The following is a 25,328-nucleotide window of genomic DNA, read 5'->3' on the forward strand; positions in this document are numbered from 1 at the left end:
CCTTTCCAAAAGGCACCACGCTGCAGGGCAGGGGGGCACCACAAAACACGGGTCTCACTGCGCCATGAGATGCCCTTTCCTGCCTGCATCCCTGCCAGGTATCCTTGGAGGATAGCAGCACCTAGGGATGCAATGAAGGATCATTTAAGGGAAGCATTTGGTTGACCTCCAGTTGCTCAGTGCTTGCTCGGAGAGCAGGCAAGTGATCCCCGGGTGCCTCCTGCAGCATCATTTATGAGAGGGCTGGAGAGGAAAAACTACGGAGCAGGAACAGGGCCCTAAAAGCAGGAAAAACAGCCCTCTTCTCCCCCCAAAAAGACTTAGGGCAAGAAATGTTAGGAAACAGCTATTTATCAAAACATCTTCATAAATCATTTGAAGCTTGAACATACTGAAATCCTTCCCAAAGTCAGGGCAGCCTGGAAGGGGCTGTGTTTGGAAAGCTCCCCTTTCCAAAACCCTCCTTGGAAAGGCTGGCAGCAGCAGCCGGGTTTCTCACGAGCAGCTTTGGGAACCTCCTCCCCCAGCATTTCCTTAGTTATCGGGCAAGCCGGCGCTGCAACAGCTCTGGAAACAAATCGAGCCCTGCGTGGGAGCCCCGGAGCCTGAAGGCGGAATCGTTTTACCTCTTTCAAAGTTGAAAGCGTTTATTATCAAAAGGGGAAGCAGAATCTTTATCTTTTAGCCCCGTGTGCCGAGTAGCTGCATCACCCCAAGACGAGAGGGGAGAAGCTCTGCGGGGCTGTCGAGGAGGCCGCAGCTTTTCGAGGCCAAATCCCAGACTTCCATTTGCCAAACGTAGGTGGAGTTGAGGGATAGCTGTAATTAACTCTGCTTTCATCCAGCCTCCACACACATTTATTCAGGTACAAAGTCATCCCAAATATGCCATCCAGATTCTCCTCTGGAATACAAATAAACCCCTGTATGACTAATAGGAGCTGCCTCCGTTTCAAGAAGAGATTTAGACCACCACAGCTCAGGATTCACATCAAAGCACTGAGTAGGCAGCAGACAATATAAAGGGGAGGGGAAAAGAAAAGAGAAGAAGAATAAAAAAAACAATTCCAAGAATAATTCCGGAGGGAAAAGATGAAGAAGAATAGGTCAAAATAAGCAATAGCAAATCCTGAAACCTCTTGGACGCTTCTCACATACGCCATGAGGGGTCCATCAGCAGGGCAGCTGGACAGACAGATGCTCCTGCGTCTTACCAGGAGGATTTTAATAATTAACTGGGCCTAACTCAGACTTGTGCTTCCTGCTGGGCTGCAGGACGGGGTGTTTCACGCTGGCTGGACAGGCAGGGGCTCAACATGTTGCTCCATGCACAGCCCAGGCCCCAAGGAGACCCCTCTCAGCAGCTCACCTCGCTAAGGGGCCAGATGCACCGAAAAAGGATAAAAAGGGGAACAGGAGCAGGCCAGGGGAGGGAGGGTGGATGGAAAGCAGGTTAATCACGAGCCCCCCCCAGCTCTGGGCTTTCGGAGAGGCCGAATTTCACCCCGATGCTGGAAGCATCAACTCAAATTGCTGCTCTGCTGTCTAGTGAGCAAAAGACAGAGCAATCTGCAATAAGGGCACGTCAAAACTGCCTCTTTTCCACTGCTGCCTCCCCCAGATTCCCCAGGCGTTTCCTAAGCTTGATACAGCAGAGGCACTCGGGCTCCTTCGCACCCGAGTTACTGCCCGTCCCGGCTGTGCGGGGCTGTCACTGCCGAGGGAACAAACCCTCCTTCCCAGCTCGCCACCCGCTCTCTGCTTTGTCACTATAAATTAGGCGGCTGCTGATGGTGACTGCCCTTGTCGGGAGCACGGGAGCAGCGCCACTTCCTCTGGGAATCACAGGGAAAAATCCCATGGCCAAACACCTTCCGTGGACCCCGAAACCTGAAGGGGATCGCATGGGAATTCCATGGAGCTGGAATGCTCCCGAGCGCATCTGTGCTAGTGAGTAAAGAGCTGGTGTTTTCCTGCCCTGCTCCTCCAGAGCTCTCTACTATTTGCAGGCTCCCTTCACTACCAGGGTCATTGCAAGCTGTGACTTCTTATGAATGACTAAGGGAGAGCTTCATGGACGCGGGCATCCCTGCAGCTGGAATGTCCCCACGGAGCCAGTCTGAGACGCGCTCATCCAAGCGCAGGTGCCACCCGGGTCACCTCCCTGGCCACTGGGATCAGCAGGATGCTCTGCAGGTGTCAGCTGGCTTTGGGTCAGGTTTCTAGATGTGCAGGAAGAGCCCCGTGCTGCTCCGGAGGCCAGTCCGCCTGCAAAGCCCCCTGGGCGCTCCTGGAAACCTTCACTCCGCTTCCAAGAATGTCTTTTGTTCCCTGGTGGAAGAGAGGTTTTGTTTTCCAAGGAGACGGGCACTCCTGAACAACAAGGTCACATGGACAAAATAATTTCTGCTGAAGAGGAAAGGGAGAAAAGGAGGCAGCATATTAAAAAAAAAAAAAGACACCCTTTTCTTAAATGAAAGGAAGCCACAAAGAATAGTGACAAGGCTGCAGAATGATTTTGCTCTGTCACAAGCCCAGCATGATTATTCTGTTATTTTTTTTCCAGTTGCCGCCACACTAGCAGCATGAATTTTTCATTGCCTCTCTGGAGGGAAGTCCCCCGAGACAACAACAACATTTGCTGAGGCTCAACCCCATCAAGAACGTGCCCAGCCACAAGAGCCGTCCTGCAGCCTAAGTGACAGCGCACTGGGCGCTGGCTTTGCCAGGACCATGAGCAGGAGTAAAGTCAGGCCAATATTTTCTCCTCAGAAGGAATTTTTAAATAGCTAAATAAGTGTTTTTTTAATTATTTTATGTAATTATTTAAGGTTGGTTATATCTCAGGCTGAGCTTTTAGACCAATAGTCACCCCTGGTTTAGGCAAGAACACTCTCCAAGGCTCCGTGAATGCTCATGAGGGAAAATGGAGAGTAATTAAGGAATTAGGAAGTTAAATTTGCTTATCTGCAAAGGATTTATGCCATTGTTCATAACCTGTGCAGGCCTGATAAACAAGACTGCAGTGCCTTTCCAATCCTGGCTGCGAAGTAGTCACACAGCCAGGGAATTTAGGCCAGACGTAGCACGTTTGGAAGGGAACCTGTATCCCGTAATCACTGCAAGGCCGCTAAGCTGCGGCAGCGCGGAGGAACTCGTTGCTTACAGCCCAGGCTTCCTTAGTTATTATTTCTGACTCACCCTCATTAGGCAGACAGCAACACTTAGCTTATCTCACCTTCAAAACGCCTCTGAGATATTAACTCCCGACAGCCTGGACAAGGGCCAAGGTAACCACGGAGGAAGAGCTAAGACGGGAAAGCAGCTTCTCCCAAGGCAGCAGCGGGAGAAGACGCAGCCAAAAGGCCCCTCTGGTTTGTTCTCCTGTCCAACGCGGGTGCAGCTACCACCTCGGACCTTCCCACCACGTCACACACGCTCTTTTGCAGGTCTGTCCCAAGGGGACGTGATCCACTCGGCTCGTCACCCTCCTCAGGCACCCCTGGATCACAGCTGGGAATCAGCCTTCAAGGCCCTCTGCCCTCAGGACAGCTTTGCCACCAGGCTTCCTCTCTTTGAAAGGAAGGACACTTCACCCCCATGACAGTAGACACAGCCTACTCCAGCCCAGAAGAACCCCAGAAGTCAGGATTTGCCCTATATTTTTACCATGTAATAATCACTGCTACTTCACCTGCCACAAAGCTGGCACCTCAGCATGCAGGACAGCGGGACCTGCTCCCTCGCAGCCCCTCACCACAAGTTCAGGGCAGCTGCCAACCTCTCTCACCTACACTCACTTCCATTTAATGCAGGGGCCATAAACCCAACCATCAAACCGCTACTCACCTTTGAGAGTCCTCCCACTTCTAAGTAAAAGCAGATGATGAAGATGTTCCAGGTGACCCAAATTGCAGTCCAGATGGCATACTAGAAAGGGAATGGGAGGGAGAGAGAAGCATTAAACATTAGGAAGCCACTGCAATTAGCTCATATATATGTGATGCAGCTGGGGACAGTTTAATGCCCTGAGTCAACATTGCAGTCACTCTTGCCCTGTTTTTTGGGGGTTTTGTCTCTGCTCGGGGAGGTGAAATGCAGTGCTTGGTTCAGGAGAGCCATGCAGGGCACAGCAGGGCAGAGAGAAGGGCAGGAGGGCTGGGATGGGAGCTGCGCTCAGCCTGACGGGATGATGGTGTCCGATCGGGAGGACAGGCAAGGAGAAAAGGTAAGTGAAAGGAGAGCGAGTTCAGGTTTTGCCTGAGTCTGGAAAGATCTTCCTTTTAGGAATACTACCATCAGACATGCAATATATGACTTTCCAGCAAGTTTCCTAGGGAGCCTTACATCAAAACAGAGAAACCCTCCGCTGTGAAGAGTGCAGATGCTGCAAGGACAAGTGATGCATGTGCAGGCAAAGCTGATGATCAGGTCACTGCTCTACTGAGAGCACTTTCCTGTAAGCAGGAGGTTCCTTGCCTGGTCAGACACGGTGCCAGAGGAAGTGAGGAAAACTTGCCATGCATTTGTCCAGGATCTAGTGTTGCAGCATTTAGGTGTTACTTTGCTGCTAGTGTTAAATACCTGAAGTCTTCCAAGCCTGGAGTAAGCACAGCAAAAATGCAGCACCTTGAGCAATTCTTTGGCATAGCCAGGCTAAAACTGTTTGCAGGGCTTTTGCCTGATTTCTAAAGGACTTTACCCAGTTTCTCTTCACTCACTGTATTGCTGGAGAGCCGAGCTGGTGGGTGGATGTCAGCGGCTCTGACACATAAGACAGACGGGACTTACCACGACTATGTAGCGAGGTCTGTACTGAATGGTGCCGAAGAGGCCAAGGATGACGATGATGATGTGGAGGAAGTTGGCCAGGATTGGGGCCCACTGGTATCCCAGGAAGTCGAACACTTGCCTCTCTAGTGCAGCAAGCTGGGAAGGAAGGGGAGAAGGGGAGTTAGAGCGTCTGCACTCGTGGTGCTCAAGCTCAAGGTCTGATGCTCATGCTCGGGGTGAGAGGGACGGGAAGTCTCTCTTCTTCGCTCTCTCCCAGTAGAAATTGCTGCCCATGCAGCCCTGAAACGTTACATTCACAGGTGAAACAGCAAGTGGAGGGGGCAGGTTGGCACCTATAGTTTTTCCCTGGGTGCCAACCTTACACAGAGACATCTCCTTTTTGCTACTGTGCCGCACATTCCTGCTCCCCAGGATGCTGCTAGTGCTAAAGCACTGCGGGAGGTTTTCCTATCAGGCTATGATTTCAAAGTATGCTTAATTATCATAGTAATATACTGGGATTTCATTGTGATATTTCATATTTATCCTCACCCAAAGAAATGACTAAATTTACCATTGACAGTCAATATTAATTTAGCCACTAATTGGATATTAATCATGGATGATCCTGCTCTACTATGCACAGTCAGCTGTGAAATGTGGCATCTTTTCCTAGCTTGGCTTTTAAAGTGCAGCTGGGTGTCGAGCACTGAGGTTTCTGTAACACGTAACACAGAGGGTCACAGACATGAGCAGTGGTGGTGAGCGGTGAAATCACCCTCACACCTCTCCTGGGGTAAAGAAAGCTTTGCAATTCTCAGCTTTATCTTGGAGATTCAATATAATCTGTGTTTCAAAGAGATCTCTGGCATCCCCAGCTGCCACATTCTGACCAAGTCAAACGCAGAAGATGCTCTGAAACGGGGTGCGCGCAGCCAGCAAGCGGTCCCTGTTTGGCTCCGTCTCCCATCGAGCACCAGAGATTTTTCCCTATCTCCTCAGAAACAGCAGTAAGAGGTTAAATGCCTAATCTTTTAGCAGGGGATTAGCACGCATACCTTAACGATATTTGGGAATGTTGCATCCTGACTGGCTGGCAGCAGGTCACTTGACTGTAACCACTCCATCCCATCAGGCATTTAATTGGCTTTGCAGGAGCCACATCGTGGCAGCACCTGGGTCTATCAGTTAGCTGAGGGGACACGGGGGATGTTCTGTGGAGATAACACCCTGCCATAGCTGGGGGACAAACCGCCCAGCTTCAGCTCTGCCTCCAACCACCAGAAAAAGGGGTAAATGCAGATCCAACCACCCCTTCTTGCCCTGAATGTCCTCTCTCCAGAACGGAGGCATCCATGTCTGGAAGAGCGTGTCCTTCTTGCTCTAAGGGTTAGCTGAAAGGGAGAAGGTTGGCCTTCATTTTCTCCTTCTGGCAATGATGTTTTCTGGGGTTTTTGGATGAGGTAAAACATTATTGGGCACTTCCTGCACCAATCCTGGGGATGATTCCTACGTGTCCCTGCAACCTGACTGTGAGAAGACCTCTGGCAGAACCTGATGGTCTTTCGTATCCTTTCCTGCTCTCACCCTTGTCTCCAGGTTATTTCTATCCTGGTTTATGCATCTTTTCCATTTTCCCTGCATTTTGAAATGTTTTTTTGGCCCTGGGAGCTGCCAGGGTGGCTCAGCTGCTGCAAAGCCACCCACCATGCCTGCCTGGATCCATTCCCTTTGGCGTGATGCAGGAGCTCAGGCAAGATGCTTCTTCATTTGGAAAACCAAAAGCAGTTTTCTGTAAGGTCTGTGTTGATGGCAAGCTCAAATGTTACTGATGAAACGCTAACACTGTATTAGTGATGTCGAAGCAATGAGTCTGTGCAATTCTGTTCAGTAACACAGCCCGAAGATACCCAGGGCTTGGCCCTCATCCTCCAAGAATCCAGGATAAATACTAAAACACTTGTTAAAATGCATAGACAAACAACAGTTTCACCCATTGCACACTGTTGTGTGTGCAAAGCAAAGCGTGCCCATAACAGGCTGATGAGATCTGCAGATAAACAGGGCTACTACTTGTGCTAACACAGTCTAGTTTGGGATTGCAGTAAATAACAAGGCAGTAAATATGAAGAGTCCCACCCTTCAGACCACGTTCCTTGAATTTGGCCCAGAAAGGACAGGAACAGAGTTTGTCCTAGCCTGTATATACCAATATATCTGCACCCTCTGCTGAGCCCTCTTGAATCACCCTGAACTTGGGGTTACAAATGGTCTAGATGAGCAGGAGAAAGACCATTTTTCTCTCCTGCCGCGTCACAGCAGAACAATATTCCTGCTGTAATGTTCTTTATGATGATTCACATGGTTCTATTGAGAAATCCCATTATATTCTAGAGGTATTGATTGTAAAGAGAGATTTCACAGATTGTGGTGCTGGTTTCAACCTATTCAAAGCTGACAGGACCTTTCCATCAGGGCGGGGAGATTTTTCTTCTTTATGGCTATTCTTATTAAAAGTAGGATTCCTTTTGCTCTTTTTGCTTCTCTAGACAATAGAACATTTTTACTCTTCACTCCTTATGTTAAATGATTTGTTGCAGTACTAAAATCAGAATAGTTGCAGCAGACTTTCCTCTCCCGAAATAAACCACGTTTCTGCTGATCCGAATGAAACTGGAATAGCAGATAATCAAGTGAAGCAATTGTTAGTCAGGCAACCAAAACAAGCTGAGGGTCTCTGTTGGGCCTATCCCTCATTTATATGGCCAGGAGAGATAAGAAAGGCAGAGACGCTGTTTGCAGCTTAGAGAAAGTCCTACCATGTAGCTCACGTGGTGGGAAGGAAAGACTTTGTGAGCTGGCAAGACAGGGCATGCTCAAGGTCTTCATGGTGTCACAACTTCACCAGGAGGCTATGGAGGAGGCTATGGCTGAGATGGAAGTGAAGTTTCCTTGGTGGGTCCTACTCCAGAACAGGAGAATGCTCTTAGAAAACATGGCAAAATGTGGAACCGCCTCTTTATGGAGGGCTCAGATTGTTCAAGCTCTGTTGGCTCTGGCAGGACAGTGTCACTGTCAGATGTTGGTACCGGCAGGACAGTCTGTGGGCTGGAGGGGGGACTTATTTAAATTTTGGTCCCCAAAATGTTCTCCACCCCAAAGCCTCGTCTTTGTCTTCTGTTTCTCCCCTCATCTTGGTAAGCCGAATAGTCCATCCTGTTCCTCTTGTGCCTCCAGACTACTAAGGAAGAAGGGAAGCTGTTAAACAAGTCAGTTACCTGCAGTCCTTCAACTCCATGTCCTTTATACGCTACCATCAAGGCCACGCTATCAGCTAGATTTGCTGTTCTTAATTTATTAAGCTTTCAAAGCCTTTAATCTTATTTGTTTGGGGTCTATGTCTTTCACGGCATTTCTGAAATCTATTGGGACAAAAAACAGCAAGTATCACTTGCAAGATGCTGACATGGCTGTACAAATGTAAGAAGGCTGGACAAAAAGCCCAAAGGTGGGTACAGAAATGCAGACAGGATGTCCTGGACACACTCATCCATTTGACATCTGTATCAGTTCCTGCAGGCAAAGCTTCTCTCACTTTTTCCAAACTTAACTTTAATTAGAGTGTTTTTTTTTCTTTTTTTATTTTTTATCTAAATGCTGAGAGGGAAGTTACTAGTGGATATACACAGCTGCCTCGAGTCCCTGAAGATATATCTGCATCTGCAGCTTAAATACAGGCAAATTGGTGACTTACACCCCCATATTTGCTTTCTGTTTGGCCTGAACTGAGAAAGCACCTCAGCCCGCCCCGCTCACCACTGCACTCCTGGGATTTTCTTTCAAGGCCAATTCCCTCCTTGTTGATTCAGCCTTTGATTTGCTGCCAAATGGTTTTACTCTTTAAGAAGATGCTCTTTGTCTGTCTACTGTGCAAACAGCACCAGAGCGGCCAAGGCTTTCACTGGAAAAGGTCACTGGTCTTCTCCTGGGGGAAAAATTGTATTGATTTCTTGAGGGATTTTGGCCAAGCAATAGTTGACGACTTGAGTTCAGGGCAAAGTCACAGCACTGCTGTCCCTGCAGGATGAGGTAAGGACATCAATATGATTCTCAGTAGCAAAAAAAAAAAAAAGCAGGAGGAAATTATAAAAAACTTGTATCATTTTAAAATATATCTATTTGGGTGTTAAACACAAGTATCTTCATTTTTTGTTCTTGCAGATAGAAAATCCTGGCAAATACCTGGCAATAATAAACACCTGTTCGATTTGTTACCTTACTATTGTTATATTATAGTCTTCTACACAATTTCCTCGATTTTGTAAATAGTGAAACAATGCTAGATATAGCAAATCCTAAACCCAAGCCCCAGCATGATGAAAATGTTAGCAGTGAGTAGAAAACTACCTTCTCTACGCCAGAGCAAGGCGTAGAAGAGTTTTGTGGTACAACACATCTGCTTTTATCACGGTGACTGTATTTCTAATGAAATATCAATGGTCATAATAGTTATTTAATTAATTAATTAACCTGAAAAGAAGAGCAACTTTTCTCCGAGCCACGACTTCATGGCCCCTTGATTGAGGGCTAGTTCTACCAGTGACCACGTCCTTGTCGCTTCCTCAAGCACCTCTTGCACTAATGCACCCCGCATTCAGGAAACCTCATTTTTCTCCATTAAGTGTCGTCAAGGAAACCTTCCTCGAGGCCTCGGGATCCACAGCCCCTTCCCAGCATCGCTCATTGAACCACGGAGGTCAAGAGACTAATTGAACAGGAGGTCTCTGTTTGTCACTTTGTGTCTCAGGCATGTTCGGTCATTATGGCCACTGGATACCGTAAACCCTGTTCTCTGCTCCCTATGATCAATGGGATCCGTGGGAGCTGATTAAACCTTCTTTATCCACACAGACATTAGGGATATCTCCAAAAACAGACCTTACATCTTTAAATCCTTTCTGTTTCAGACTCGACCTTCCTTTGCTCCGATGGATCGCAAGGCACGTGCCTACGAAAGGTCCCACCAGGTAGCTGGAGAGGTCCCTGTCCCCAGCCGTGAGCCTGTGCTCTCAGCCACGCTGGGGCTTCATCCCTGTCCTTCGTGCTGCCAACACCTTTCAGAAACACCCTGGCTACAAAGATAAGTGATTATTCGGCCCCACATGCCTGGAAGCTGCTTAGTATTCCAGGAAGGACACGCTCCTTTGTAAACAGAAGGGGCGAGACTGGCACAGCAGGATGCGGAGGAGGAAAGAGGTCACCCAGCACAGCCTGTCTGTCTGGAGGGGCTTGGAAAACAGCTCCCAGAAAAATCACTGCTCCCTAGGAAGAGTGTTTGGGTAAAATTATTGCCCTATTGGCTAAGAACAACAGCTACATCTAGGGAAAGGGCTGTGTGGCCTAAAGTTCTCCCAAAGGGGGGTCAGCGAGTGCCTGGGGAGGTTGGAGCTTCCCCAGGGCCTCTGCCCTGGGTGGTTTCCTTGGACCACGTCTTGTCCCCGAGGCTCTGCGGGACCTGCCTGGTTGCACGAGGGTGTCTGTGCAGCAGCAGCACCCGGAGCCGCTGGTCCCTTCGCTCCTGCACGAGGGCCGGTTTGCTGGGATGAGCAGGGGCGCTAAATTAATAGCTAGATGCCTTTGTGATCCAGACAAAAAGGCACTCTGACAAGAACGAGACACTTGTTCCATCTGTAACCCACATCAACGCTCAAACCCCAATTTCCCAAACATAATAAATTTAATCTGTAGGGCCCACAATCTACCCCTCCGCCCTGGGCTCATCTTTTTCTACTCTCTCAATTTCACAGCTCATTTTTGGTGCTCCAGCTAGAATGAAGGCAAAGGCAACATGACTGTATTTAGTACAGGCACAAAATAACAGGTTTCCCTCTCCAGCAAGAGCCTGAAGGATTTGTTAGCCAGGTGCACCGTGCGAGTCGTTAGGCACAACCTTTTCCCAGACTCCAGCTCCACATTTGAGGCTTTTCCTGCCCTTTTGGACAACTCAGACTCCTACCTTATTGCACCTGGTTGGGCTACCTCTTCCTGACGACCCTGGGCTGCTCTTTGCTGCTCCCCACAGTGTCCTGCCTTGCTGGATAACACTGGGAATAGCAGGGGGAGCTTCTCTCACCAGTAGCAGGAATTTCGCTGTTGAGTCAAGTATATTAAAGAGGTGCCATTAACTCCCCAGGCATTTCCCAGGGGAGCTGTGCTACCGTTTATGAGGCCATCTAAACACCATAAAGTCTGTGAGGCAGAGCAGAGTTAGAGATGAGCAGGAATTTAATTTTCTAATGGAGAGATTTATTGCCCACCAACAGGGCACTATGTTCTATGGTCTCTTCCCTTGCTCAGCCAGGAAAGGCAACCCAAAGTTTATGTTTGTTCACGTGGGAGAAGTGGGGGAAAATGAAACTCCAAAATTGTCCAAATGTTGTAAAATCTCCCGTTTGACAGCTCTGCTGCAATGCAGTGCTGGAGCAGGGCCTACTGCCTGGACCTACTGTTTAAGCATCATCTGCTCACTCAGAAAAGCCAGCTAAGAACCTGGAGCCCCAGCACCGAAGGGACACAGGTACCTGGGGGCTCTCAAGTGCGCTAGGAAAACTTAAAAATCATTTGGGGGCTGATGGAAACTCAAAGCGCATATGAAGCCCATGCGATGTCAGCTGGACTTGCCCCAAATTTACACAAAATTGCTGTTATCCTCCCTGCTTTATACGCACTGATTGCAAAATTGCACCTTTATTTTTCTTCTGGTTGAATTCATGACCTGTTTTATATTCTATATAATTATATAGAATTATATTCTATAATATTCTATATAATTCTATGTAACTATATTATATAGAATATAGTTAGAATATAGAATATTCTATAGCATAGATAATATTATAGAATATTCTATAGAGTATTATATGTAATTCTATATAACTATATTCTATATGATATTCTAGTGGCAATTTCCCAAAGAAGGAACAAACTCTCGCTTCTGGCCCAAAAAGCCGAGCTCGGTTCCTCCTCCGTCCTGACCACACAGCCCGAGAATGACCCGTTGTGTCCCCAACAACGTCCCCTCCCTTTGTCCTTATGGGCAAGACCGTTCCCATTGGATGTGCCTTGCAAATCCAGCTCGTGGCATCTCCAGGCCTTTCTGAAGGCTGTGAGCTGTGAGCTGTGGGCTGGAGAGCCGGTTTCCTCACGCAGGGGACGCGAGGGTGGCGGTTTCTTGGTGAACATTTCTCATGCCTCCGGCAGCCGATCCCTTTCATTGGGTCACGAACGGATCGCGCGTAAAACCCTTGTGCAGGCCGGGAAGGAAGAACACGTGGGAGCTCTGGGTAAAGCCAGAGAAGGAGGGATGCCCGAGCTCCAAAAACTCCTCAAAACTTTGTCCATAGGAAAGAGCAGCACCCTCCGTCTGTTCCCGCTCCACAGCTGGGTCCCCCCATCACCGACACTGTCCCTAAGCAGTCGTGTTGCTTTAATTTCCTCTTGCTCCCGTTGCAATGCCAGATTGCTTGGATATTCGTAAACAGAAGGAGTTTAATGAAAATTATAATTAGAGCCCTGCAGTGCTCTTGCAGGTCGCCTTTACACTGGGCTGCCCATTTACATCACAAATCAGGCTGGCGTCGCGGCGGAGTCTGCAGCAGCAGAAGAGAATTCATTAAAAGGAAAGTGTGGAGTGGGTGAGAAATGGCAAAGGGAAAAAGAAGTGATATTGTTCTTAATAATCTAGGAAATTGGGATCTGCCACAGTCTCACTGCAACTTTGCTCCTGGAAGAAGAGCCCATTTGTAATCAGCTTGCAGCAGGAGGGAAGAGAGGGGAGCTGCTTGGAAATTTCCATTGGTAATTACTGTACAAATGGACCCTTTTCCACAGAGCATCTGTTTCTGCTGAAAAGCAGAGAGGCAGCAAAGACTTCATCTGTCCCACTCGGATACAGAGAAGAGCTCCCAGCACTGCTGCTTCCTTACGCCGGGCTGTGCAGTTGTGGGTCGGGGGAGATAACGCGGGAAGCCGGAGAGACGGATTCCCCGGGATTTCACGGCAATCCTTTCCTGTTTGCCAGGGGCTACGGGCGACACTTTTTGCTCCTGTGAGGCCCCATGAGCAGCTCCTTAGGAAGGACAGAAGCGGCTTTCCATGGAGAAGCACTGGAGCATCTGCTACCCTGACGCCTGGGTGGGAGAAACCGACCCCTCTCCTGGCGTTCCCTCTGCTCCCACTGCTTCCACCAACGTGCTCTAGTTGCTGCACGGATGCAAACGGTCTGTTTTCCCATTCCTACTATGGAAATATGGATAATGAGCTCACTTTACACACATGATAGCTGGAATTTAGGTTCTTCAGTATTTCATGCTAACACATCAGCAGAATGCGTATCGTCACTGTAGCAATAGAAAGACGGGACATTTAAGGGGACCTTCACTCCTGATCCCAGCACCAGCCCCGTCACCCTTCCCTGCTTGTCATACCCCAAGAAGAGGGGAACTCTCCCTGCCTCCGGGACTGCATCCCCCAGACTTCAGCCCTGCGTGGCCTGTTGATAGATGAAATCCCAGCAAAGGAGGCCAGCGAGTTCCCCAGGGCTGCGATTTCACCTGTTCCTCCTGCCTTGCCCTGCACGTTTGGAGGATGTAACTTTAGTCTAAGAAACAGCTGAGAAGTCAGGAGGGAGCGGATGAGCTAACACTGCAGGAAAAAAATCAGGAAAATTAGAAGCTGGAGGTGTTTTAGCAATTTGGATACCAAGGAGCCAAGCGCTATGTTTGCATTTCATACAGGACGTTTTCAGTATAAAATGACCCCAAACTGGGGCAGCGGACTTTTAATCATGACTAGTAACAGTGCAGAATTATCCTGCGCAAAAAAAAACCAACGAAAATGAAAATGTGATTATTTCAGCAAAAAAAAAGGATAAAAGGAAAATTTCCCTTGGAAACTTACAGTTAAAAAAATAACTGCTTTTAGCTGAAAGATAAATATCGGTAGAGAAATACCCACAAATGTCCTTGCCTGTCATCAAAGCACTAAATAAGAGGGAACTGAGCAAAAAACACTACTTTGGACATGAAAGATATTTAACAATCCAGCTCTTGGTTGCAGTAAAAGGCTTTTGACAGGAAGATTTTTAAATTGGAACAAACAGGAAACAACTATTTTGTTGCAACCAGGGACTGTCAGAGGCTTTGGGGCCATGGCAGGAATTTTCCAATAACCACATTCCCCACAAACAACTTCCCTTCTAGAGAGAGGCTAGAAAATGAATCAATCACTACGGATTTTCATCCTCTGATAGCCGCACTGGGTAGAAATCAATTGTGCTTGAATAATAGATTAATTACCTTGGTAATTACAGGTAACAAATCTACATTCCACTGCCTCCCTCTACACCTGTACACTAGGGATTTTTCAAGTTTTCCGGTCACACCAGAGTTCCCACTCTGCTTTCATGGGAACGCAGCACATCTCTGCTTCAGAGCAGTGCTAGAAATAAGTGTCTTGGGACTCAGAGTCTGGGGTTCAAAGCACAAAGAGTGGGGACCTTGATGGACCTCACTCGACTCGTATTTGTCCCATTCCCATCCCTACCCGGGAGGGTTTTCCTGTAAAAATCAGGTAGGATTTACTTGAGAAAGGAAGCGGTGTAAAGGAAGATCCTCACTAAGGATTTATTAGCAATACAGATTCAGACTAGAAACGCTAAGATTTAATAAATCCTCTAAATTGCATTTACTGCCCCGGCTGTATTACTTTCTCTGTAGCACTCACTTTGCTTTTGCATTTCAGGCCAAGTAGCTGATGAAATGAGACGGTGACATCCACATTAATGCCGGGTAGTCTCTCCAGCAGTGTAAATAAGGATTGGGTACCTTTTAAAAAACACTGTTTTTAAAGGGAAGCCGTTAGAGCGAGGGCTGGAAAGGGGTTATTTTCCACACAACCAAGCATTAAAAGGAGCGCAACAGCCCGGCCCATGCTCTTATTGCCCTCCCTGAGTCACCCACTCGATAGATCTGTCACAAGGTGAAATAAGAGCAACTCCTCAATTTATTATCATTTTCTACTTGTCCTCCCTAATGCAGTTGCTGCCAGGATGAGTTTGCTGTGGGAAAGTGGAATGAAACCAGGTCTTGGAGCCGGCTGCTAAACAGGACCAGGGGAGGCTGCCACGGGGGAGGGAGGATCCTCCTCATTACGGAGGGAACAGGAGCGCCGCGGAGCTGCCCTCGGATGCTGCCCGGCCTCCCAATTAGGGAAGCCGAGACGAACGGCACCATTATCCGTAACCGCTCATACAATGTCACTCAGCCGTTGTTTATTTTATGGGCATAATTTATCCTTGCCATTGTGGTGCTCAATTTGTTTGTCCGCTCGAGTGTCTCCGTTTTATTGTACACATCCTTTGGCCCCCCGCCAGCCGCCTCTCCAATTAAGCTTCCAGGAGCGTCTCGCCATGGCCCCTCCTGCGCTTCGTTTCCACGTGACGTTTGCGTTCCCGTCGCTCCCGCGCTGCTCTCCTGCCCCTCTCCACCGACCTGCTGCTGCTCAACGGCTCATGGTTTATTCAGCAGCAAAGCTGAGTTTCTCTTTTCCCTCTCTTCTTCTTTTCCATTAGAGACTTGTCAATAGATGCCACGTTGGGGAGCTCTGGAGAAGGAGGTTCTTGCATGGCTAATCTGGAGCGGACGACAGCGGTGCAAGAGTTTGGTGACCTTGCACGGACTGAACTCACCAAACCTGGCCCTGCACCAAACTTCTGGACCAGTTTTTCCAGGTCTCTTAATCTTCCCTCTTGCAGGGCTGTCTGCAAGGATTAGTTCAAACAGAAAAGGGCTAATCCACACTATGGAAACTGAAATCCTTGTTGCTTCATTAAGTTATTTCAAAGATGCTTAATCTGGAAAGACACTGGCTTGAACTCCACTCTTGCAAATGTTCACAGGACCTGCGCTGCCTCTTTCACTAGTGCAGTTTTCCCAATTTCTGCTAGAAAATCCTTGCTGTGTCACCACCACAACCTGGGCCTCCACCTGAAATGCTTTTTGTTTGGAGGTTAGCATCCAAAACTGGGAGCAAGGGACCTTACATGACCATGGGACCCGCGAGGAAAAGATTTGGCAGATGAGAAACTCGGGATGCTTCTCATTCAAGGAAAGCATCCTCTGGATAAGCATTCTGCAAAGGAGTTTGTGCCCTCCACCTCTGTCACTATGAGCTGCCTCGGAAATTCATTGTACTTTAAATGATTCACTCAAGTATCCATTCGGCCCCAGTTCATAGACCGCAGAGCCTTTATTACACAGTCATATATTTAGCACTGAAATAGTTCTCAGCAGTTGTAACAGCTCTGTCATCTAAGGAATAAAAACAAAGAGCCATTATTCATCAGAAGGGAGACATAGTCTTTATTGTGTGAAGCCTTGGCAGTTTTTCTGTCACCCTATCTATCCTTTCAGGCTGTCACACAACTTGTTTTTAAGCTGTTTCAGGAGCAGCCCTGGAAGCCTGAACACTCCTGGGCCTTCTCTTATCCAGCTTCCCAGCTCACGCTGTTCCAAGGACTGATCCTGAGCGTACTAAAATGGCCAGTTTCTTCAGACCAGGGAATTTAACCATTCAGAAAAGCTTGAGGTAGGTGTTAGTTTCTGGTTAGGTGAGTTAGGAATGACAAAATCATACAAGGAGGAAATAGAGTTATGAGGAAACAGTGGAAAAGCTTGCATTTTGTGCACTGAATATATCCAGCAGATCTGGGCTTGAGGGATTAGTTCCTTGGGGTGTATCGAGCAGGAACCAACGCACTGCCCAGCCTTGAAGCTGACTGACTTTCTCTGCAGCTCTAGGAGAAAGCGCTTCAGTTTTCTGGGCCAGAACATGGAATCACAGAATCCTTAAGGTTGGAAGGGCCCTTAGGGATCATCTAGTCCAAGCCCCCTGCACACGCAGGGTCACCTAAAGCACGTGGCACAGGACTGTGTCCAAGCAGGTTTTGAAGATCTCCAGAGAAGGAGACTCCACAACCTCTCTGGGCAGCCTGTTCCAGTGCTCTGTCACCCTCACTGTTAAAAAATCTTTCTTTAAGTTCCTACGGAACTTTTGGTGTTTCAGTTTGTGGCCATTACCTCTAGTTCTGTCGGTGGCCACCACTGAAAAGGGGCTGTCCCCATCCTCCTCACTCCCTCCTTAAGGTATTTATATACACCGATAGTGGTGCAAGCAAGCCAATTAAGTGCAAATTAAGTAGCACTATTGACAAAATCAGCTCCCATCCCTTTTTCTGAGGCTTCTGAGAGTGTTTGTGTCTGTGTCAGCACAAACGCACCATAGGGAGCGTGCAGAGGGGATGGCTCTGAGGAGGTTGTGCTGCACAGCAAGGCAGGCCCAACCTCCCCTGGACGTTCCCTCGCACAGCAATGACATGGGAAATTTGAACACCAAGAATCCTAAAAAGTGGCAAACACTTGGAAAAGAATCGCCCTTTCACAGCTTTGTAATCTGTTTTTAGGCCTGGCAATCACATCTCCAACCGCCCTGCTCGTCTCCCCCTCCACAGGCCCCAAAAGCAGAGGGCACAGAGCAGAGCCCCTGGGGTCTCCTCCCAGCCCGCTCTCCTCCCTGCTGAACAGCCAGGCTAATTAGCCAAAGTCTATTTCGAACATAGTTAGCATTTCTGAGTAATTAGGATAATCAGATTCCTCTCTTGATTCTGTACATCTACCTCATAAGCAGGTGTATTGTCTTTCTCACACCGATATCATGTTGTCTGCTGGACTTAGGGAAGCCCAGGCCTGCCAGAGCCCGTTCTTATCCCACACATGGGAACCTGCTGCTCACGGATTACTCGTTGCCACAGGAAATTAGGAACTGGGTTGGAGTTAGGCAGTTAGACACAGTTCAAATATTCATTCAAGCTATTAAAATGTACAAAATCCTCCAATCCTCAAATCAAAGGCCCGCATATTTGGCCTTACTCTTCCCCGACACCAGGAAAGCTCTGCAAGAGCAGCTGTCTTCTGAGGTCTGGTTAAATTGAGGATGTTTGGTGCAACCCCAAAGGGGTTTTGGTTTCAGGGAGAGTGTAATTGTCTGCTTGAGCTTGATGACTCAGGTCTCAGATCGCTATCACATTCTTCACCACGTTCATCACCAAATATATCTAGATACTGGTTTTCTGAGCCTGCTAGCTGGTAAACAAATGAATATGGTGTCCAAGGCCTTTAAGTAAAAGTCAAATCCAGTCAGGTCAGTCCAGCTTAATCTTCTTCTACCCACATGGGGTTCAGAAAAAGTTTCTCTCTAGCCCAGCTTCACTCTGTAATTTCTTCTCAAGGGAGCAGACAGTCTTCTAGGTGCCCATAATTACATTCTCCTCCTGGTCCTTGGAACTGTTGGATCCCCACCACAGTGGGAATGTTCTCTCTTACTGGAAAATGAAGGATCCATCTCTGAAAGGGGGAAAGGGAGCTTTCAATCACTACAGCATGGAATTAGATACTCCTGAGTATCTAGACTATAATAAGAGAGGAAAGACCCTTGCACATGCTTTCCACAAAAGGAAAAACATCTGCCTGCTGAATATAACATAGGAGAAGAGTTTGCTTGTAGAGTTTAGAGGAAGACTTGATATGCTCCCCACATAAAAAAACCACCACTGGACCACTGCCACCAGGAGACAAAACACAGGACAATGCTCTTATTCCTGCTGATCTCCAGGTAAATTAATCTTAGCACTAAGAATGAGCTCTAGTTACTACAGAGATCTTTTTCAGGTAGAGCTGAAGACAGTGACAAACTCTCCTCTGTGGAGAGGCTGTTTACTCGTGATGGATGGACGCTCCTCACAGAGCACTCCATGCACAGTTACACTCAATGTTTTGTAAGTTCGATGTGGGTAATAAAATACTCCATCCCCTTCCTTGGTGCCCTCTATCTCACCTTCTCCATTCAGCTGAAGTGGCACTTACGGATGATCTATCTCCAAGGAATACATTTCAGCACCAGTCAGTTTAATAGGTCCAAGGCTGTTGGCAGGGTCCCCATGGACAAAGGGCAGGTCCCTGTTTCCAAAGAGGAGGCAGGTTCCCAAATTTGTGTGCTCATCGTAGTGGTCTATTCATCCAAGTACTGGGATTCATTTCTGTTAAGCTCTTGGGGGAAATTTTAACCCAACTCTCCTCAGTAACATTCAGTGCTGGCTCTTCAATGTTTTATGTTGGGATAACTGGTTGCTCAAGGGCTCAGTGATGGAGAGCATCTTTCTTGTTCTCTTGCCCTTTCTGACCTATCCTTCTTAGGCCAGCGATGTCCTAGACCCCTCCAGAATGGCAGAATGAAGTGAAACAGCCCTGGGGAGCTGTGCTGAGCAAAGTGCTCAGAGCAATAACCTTCCAAAGCTGGGAAACTGAGCTGCTGGGCAACTGGTGGGGCTCTCAAGGCAAGGGGAGACACGAAAACCGTTGTTTTAGAGTTCCTAGTATTGGAGGAAAGAAACAGAGAAGGAAGAGCAGGGGAGAAAGGGGCTCTTCTGCTCTTCTTCCATGGCTGCAGAGTGGTCCCAAGAGGCACAAGGGCAGCTGCACCATGATCCTGACGCCTGCTCTCTCCCGGCTGGTGACAGGGACAAGGTGTCACCTTGATTCCCACTGTCCATCTTCATGAAGCAGATGGCAGTGGAGGTCACCATTTCCACACCGCCATCCTCTCAGCCAATTCCTAACGCTTGCTTCATCCCAGCAGTGTCCGGGAGGAAGCGGGAAGGGAGAGCAGAAAAGCTGGTCTCTTCATTTCCACGAAAACGTAACTTTTTAGCGTTTTTTTTTTTTTTTTTGTGAGACTTTTCAGCTTTGTGATGGAAAGAATTTCAAAAAAAAAGACTTCTGAAAAGTTAAAGATATTTGGAATTTGGTGTAATAAAAACTCCATCATTTTCAGCAAACACTGCTGAAGGCCAAAATATTTTTATTCTTTGGCCAGAAGCTTCCCTTTTTCCCCTCATGTTCCTGAGATGGGGAATGGAATAAGAATGTGCAACTTCTGGGAAAAAAAAAAAAAAAAGAAAAAGGATAATCTACAGAAATCTATACTTTACTGAAAACTCTATTTTCTACCAAACTAAAATCCAGATACAACATATACAGTGAGATGTTCTCATCACCTCTGCTCCAGCAAGGAGGAGTGGAGACAAAGGGAGCCCTGCAGCCATAAGGACATTAAATCACAAATTCTCTCTCTTTTATAAGAAAGAAAGATCCAGTTTGAGTGCCCTCCAACCCAGTGATACGCGAGGGGGAGAAGGGGATGCTACAGCTGGGGCACTTGGAGCGTGTTATATCCCGTGCATTTTTTAAGTGCTTGGGGAGCAAGGGGCTATTCCAGAGTTTTCCTGGAGCAAAAGAGACCACAATCTGGCCTTTGTTATCTGGTTTATCCTCCAAGAATTCCTACTGGAGGGCCCCTTTAGCAAATTCTTGGAAAGGTTCCACCTTGCACCCGGGCCAACGCGCTCTCGGTTTCCGTATATTCTTAGCGCACAATGGAGCAAGGTCAGCCCCGCGCCGGGAACGTCCCGGCGCCGGGAATGTCCCCATTCCCTGTGCAGAGCAGAGAGCGGCTGGGCTGAATCCACGGAAAAGAAAGCCAGGACTCAGGGAAGAGGCAACTATGGGTCTAGTTGGCCAAAGCCCAAACTCTTGGCTTGTTTTCTCCCAGGCGACCCAATTCCAGCCAGTTCCTTTGTGCTAAATGGCTCCTGCTGCTCGTGGGAGCTCGTGCAGCAGGAAAAGGTGGGAATCAGGCAGGGAGGAGAGCGGAACGGTGGCCAGGACATGGCCTGGCCAACTTCACCCTCTGCACACACAAGTTTCAGAGGCTTCCAGGTTTCTTGGAGGTTCTGTGAGGCAAATCGACGGGCCGTTTAATTGCAATTTAAACCACTCTGCAGGTCCATCTCCAAAGACGGCTCCTGTCAGACACCTCCAGGGCATCCCCTGTGTTACAGCATTTCTGACACCAGCTGCTGAGGAAAATAAATAAATAAGTAAAAGAAAGATTTCCTCGTGCAAAAGCTCAACATTTTTTTGTAAGAAAAGCCCTGCAACTCCAAAATTAAAAATGTTTGCTCGCGCAGCAACCATTCGCCAGCGCATTTTTGATTTTTCGCCAAAATATTCTGGCCAAAACTTTGGAGAAAAACTCCAAATTGTCTCTGGAAAGCAGATACTTCTCATGAAAATATTCATTTAGACAAATTCCCAGGTTTCTACTGAAAGTCGGTTTCAGCGGAAAATGCTGCCGAGCTCCATTGCTGGCACCGCTTTCCCCCTGCTTTGTGTGGAGCAGGCACCGAGCAGGCAGCGTCGGTCAGGAGTGTCCCCAGGCTGACATTATCCCTAAGACCGGAGCGCCGGGCACGGATGCAGAAGGGCTCGAGCCGCCGTGGTGCTCAGTGCCGAGCATATGCATGAAAAACGGTCCCGTCCCCGTGGGGATTATAATTTAAGCACAAAAGTGAAGATAAACAGATGGGGGGACACGCGGCAGCCGTGGGGCGGTGGGATCGGCGGGATGAGCGGGGGCACCGTGTGCGTCCCGGCACCTGCGCCGCCTCCCGCGCTCCGTGCTCAGCCCCGGAGCAGCCGGGCCGGCTCCAAACTCCCCCGGGAGAGGCCTCAACCTGCCCCGGCTCCCGGGACAGCTGCAGAGGACGGATGAGACGCGGATGGGCCTCCCCCCGCGCAGCCTCCTGGGCAAAATGCGCCTGTGATGGAGACGGGAAAGCTGCTTCCGTGGCCCTCCGAGGGCAGGAGCCGCAATCCCGCTGCCTCCCAGGCCCACGGAGCAAGGTTTGGCCAGGAGAGGAAGCAGATAACGGGGCAGGGAGCCTGCAGGGTGCCAGCCGCTGCCCGTGCCCCCAGGAAAGGCCGGTTACAGCAGCCAGGCGCTCGGCTTGGAATCCCCCAGGGAATCCTGGCTTTGAAGATAGAGCTGCCAGCAGCCAGGCACAGAGCCAGGCTCCATTTGCGAACGCGAATGGCTTCAATATGGGGCTGAACAGCCCCAAAAATCACCACCGGAGCCAGATTATCCCTACCATCTTAGGAGAGAAGGGGCACACGCTTATTGCGTTATTATCAAGTTACCCATTTTCACTCGTGCTTTTTTGCCCACATTCGGTCTTCCCCGATGAGCTGGGCAATTCCCACTGCCTTTCTGCCAGGTCCCCCCTTCCCTGATCCCCTCCGTGCTGTTTATCCCTGTGTCCGGGCTGACACGGCCACGTAGGTACAGAAAGGAGTTATTAGAGAGGGATCTGCGCTGGTTTCAAATAGTTTCCAGAACTGGTCACCCACTTCTGCAAGAGATTAAAAAAGCATTGGCGAGAAGGGAGTGAGGGAGAAAGAGAGCATGAGAAAATAAATAAATAAAGGTATATAGTTACTTTTGGTTAGTCTCAATATGCAGCCCCATCCCGGGGCGCCTTCTTCTGTGCTCGTTTGCAGCATTAGTCACTTTTTCCATTAGAACCCCTTATTCTGAGGGGATTTATAATGTATCTGTAAAATTGTCTGCAGGCTTTGCTTGGCATCCGAGCTCTCGATCCGTGCACGGAACGTAAAGAAACTGCAGTTGCTTGATTTATTGGGACAGGGCACAAGGAGGGAGGGATTTTTTTCCATGCTCAGCTTGGTGGAAATAAATTCACATGGTGCCTTCGCTGCGCAGCCCCTTCCTCCTCCGGGAAACGCTCCCCGTGGGGCGGCTCTGGCTGCCGGGGAGGGAAGGAGCAGGGGGACGAGATTTAATTTTCCCTCTCTGAGATCCAGCCCCTCTTTGGGGTTTCTCACCACCATCCACCCAGGCCAGGGACTCTTTCTGCCATACAGCGAAGGTTCTCAAATCCTGCCTTTGGGAAGCCCTTTCCAACCCTAATTTCTATATGTTACAACTCTTAACCCTCCACAGAGGCTCCCCGCGGAGCCCAGGGTTTGCTCTTTTACTGAGTTACACTTTTACTATCCCCCTTCCTGCGCTCTCACCAGTCACAAACTTTTTCTTTGGGAGCAGATACAGCAGTGACTCCTACATTAGGTTCCTGCCTTTTCTCCAGACAAACACTCCAAGTGCAGTTTGCGAACACTCCCCCACGCACTCGCCCAACCGTTTGCACCTAATAATAAAACCAGGGAATTTTAATTCTTCATTTTGTTTTATTTTTGGGGGAGGGGGCTCTTTTGTTTTGCCATTCATCACACACAAAAAGCCCCAGCGAAGCCTCAACACGCAGACATCAGAAAACACCAGTTCTGGTAAAGCAGCACGGGGTGTGCTGCGGAATTGGAAGTCCCACAATCCAAATCCTCATCCCGTTTTGGGTCAGACCGTAGAGGCGCTGCGATGTCACCCCTGGGACTTCAGTGTGGGTGACACGATGCTTGGCAACATACAGGGTTCAAAGTATCAAATGGAGAAGAGTGGCGACATAAGAACAAAGGAAGTTCACGTCGTCATCATTTATTGATGACCCCGGCCCGATCGCTCTGGTGTTTTGTGTTAACAGAACCCACCAGGAACCGCAGCGAGGGCTGCAGGTCGCTTGGCTGTATTGAGGGGTAAAAGCTGCGACCGTCTCAAGACAAGGTTTGCAAAAAGCAGCAAAAGAAATGGGGCTCCATGAGGCACTGGGAAGCAGCCAGGCTCTCCTGACCTCACCCCCTTGGAGCAGAGCTCCAGGAATTCCCTCCCCATACTTGACATTTTTCCATCTCCACCAATTCACCCAGCGAGTGCCATGGGAAATCGCTAGGGCTGAAGCATCCAAACTTGCCTAAGAATGAGCCAAACTGAGTCTTTTCTTCCAGGAGGAGGGTCTTGAGGAAAATAAAATGCTGAGGGTTCTTTGTCCCTGTATCTTGGATACAGGAAAACTCCCACGCTTGTCAGGAATAAGAGCAGTACCAGCAGCTCGTGGGTTTTTTTTCTTTTCTTATTCTTTTTGTGTGTGAGAGAGACAGAGTTTGCTTTAAAGCAGCCTGACACACTGACAGGTTTAAGAGATACCAATTTCAAATGTAGCGCCGGGTACGGCTCCTTTCTTCTGCGATCACGGGTGAAAAATCAAAGAAATAATCCAGCAGACTAAATATACTCCCCAGCCATTCAGCTCACTCATAAATATGCCTCCCCATACGCTTTGTGCAAAGAAGAAAAGACAAAACAGAACAAACCGAACTTCTCTTCCCTATTTTGTTTAACTAAAGTCAAATCTTCCACCCGCGGCTTCTGGCCGCGCTAGTCACAGTTAACAGGATTGCGTTCCCACCCGCGTCCCCGTCAGGTTTAGGCTGGCATTTGAAAACTAACTCATCGCAATTTTGCAGTTTCTTCTAACGAGAGGTTCTCATTCACCTCCAGGCAGTTTCCTCCACAGAGCTTCAAAAATAAACCAAAATAAACGCGTGGGACAGTGAAGAACTCCCAAACAAAGAGTTTGAACTAGATCAGCCCCTGCCACTCGCTCGCCATCCGAGAGAACTTGGAAGACAGAGAAGACAGAGAAGACTCCTCCGCATCGATACCAGCCCAGCACACCGCAAATTTAGATAAACTACGTGGAATTAAGTTTATAGACGCTGTCGTTTGCTCTTTAAGGCTAGAGGACCCCAAAGTGCACGAGCTGTTGACAAGACGGGGAGCCCCCGGCTCCGAGCTGGATGCGGAGCCCCCGAAACACCCCGAAACACCCCGAGCTTTGTCACCCTGCGCTGCCGTCGCAGGGGTCCCGAGGACTGGGACCCCGGGCGCACAGCGGGTGACACTCTCTTAACACCACTAAGTTGACATATATAGAACACACGGACACCAAAGAAGCGCTTCACGGTGAAAATATGTGGAGGGATTCCTCCCAAATCTGCAGACGAGCGGGGCGCGATGCGGGCGCCGCGGGCGAGCCCCTTCTCGCCGCCGTGCAGCAAAGCGGCGGAAGGTGCCCGTGTTTTCCAGCACGCAGGAACTTTCCTTTGGAGCCCCGCCACCAAGACCGCTCGACGGAGCGATTTTTTTCCAGTTTTATCTCACACAACCCGCAGCCTCTGCAAGTTACGGGCTTTTTTTTTTTTGCTCAGGCGCCCGCGGGTTTGCGGAGGATCCGCGGCAGAGGCGCTGGCGGCTCCGCAGCGCCGGGGCCGCCGCTTTTGTCCCCGCGTCGCCCTCCCGCCCCGTCCCCCGGCCGAGTTGGTCCCGCGGCGCCGCCACTTACCAGCTGCAAAGCGCACAGCGAGATCAAGGTGCAGCGGCCGGTGCAGCACCCCATGGCCCCGGGGGGGACGGCCGGGGTGCGGGTGCGCGGGTGGGGACACCCGGGAGCTCGCGGGGGACCCTGCGCGGCCCCGCAGCCGCCGCTGCCGCCGGCGGGGAGCGGAGGCGGGAGGCGGGCGGGGAGGCGGCGGCAGCCGGAGCCCCCCCGGCAGCGCGGGGGGATGCGCGGAGGAGGCGGGGGGGCCGCTGCTTAAAAGGGCAACGCGCTGCCCGCGCCGCCCCCCGCG

The 25,328-nt window shown here is 49.3% G+C and overlaps 1 protein-coding gene across 2 annotated transcripts in view; it reads right to left on the reverse strand.

Annotated features, from left to right (window-relative positions):
- The window catches only part of NKAIN4 (sodium/potassium transporting ATPase interacting 4), a 40,826-nt gene extending 15,730 nt beyond the window's left edge, over positions 1 to 25,096 (reverse strand). For both annotated transcript variants that reach the window (XM_088529103.1, XM_088529110.1), the window contains exons 1-3: positions 25,043 to 25,096; positions 4,792 to 4,929; positions 3,850 to 3,930 (exon numbers count right to left, since the gene is read on the reverse strand). In XM_088529103.1, the coding sequence (XP_088385229.1) occupies positions 3,850 to 3,930; positions 4,792 to 4,929; positions 25,043 to 25,096 (273 nt within the window). The remainder of the gene's footprint in view (positions 1 to 3,849; positions 3,931 to 4,791; positions 4,930 to 25,042) is intronic.
- Between the last annotated feature and the right edge of the window lie 232 nt (positions 25,097 to 25,328).

Source organism: Tinamus guttatus, unplaced genomic scaffold (genome assembly GCF_059628265.1).
Source record: "Tinamus guttatus ecotype Peru unplaced genomic scaffold, ASM5962826v1 Tinamus_guttatus_pri_ptg000027l, whole genome shotgun sequence".
Lineage (NCBI taxonomy): Eukaryota > Metazoa > Chordata > Aves > Tinamiformes > Tinamidae > Tinamus > Tinamus guttatus.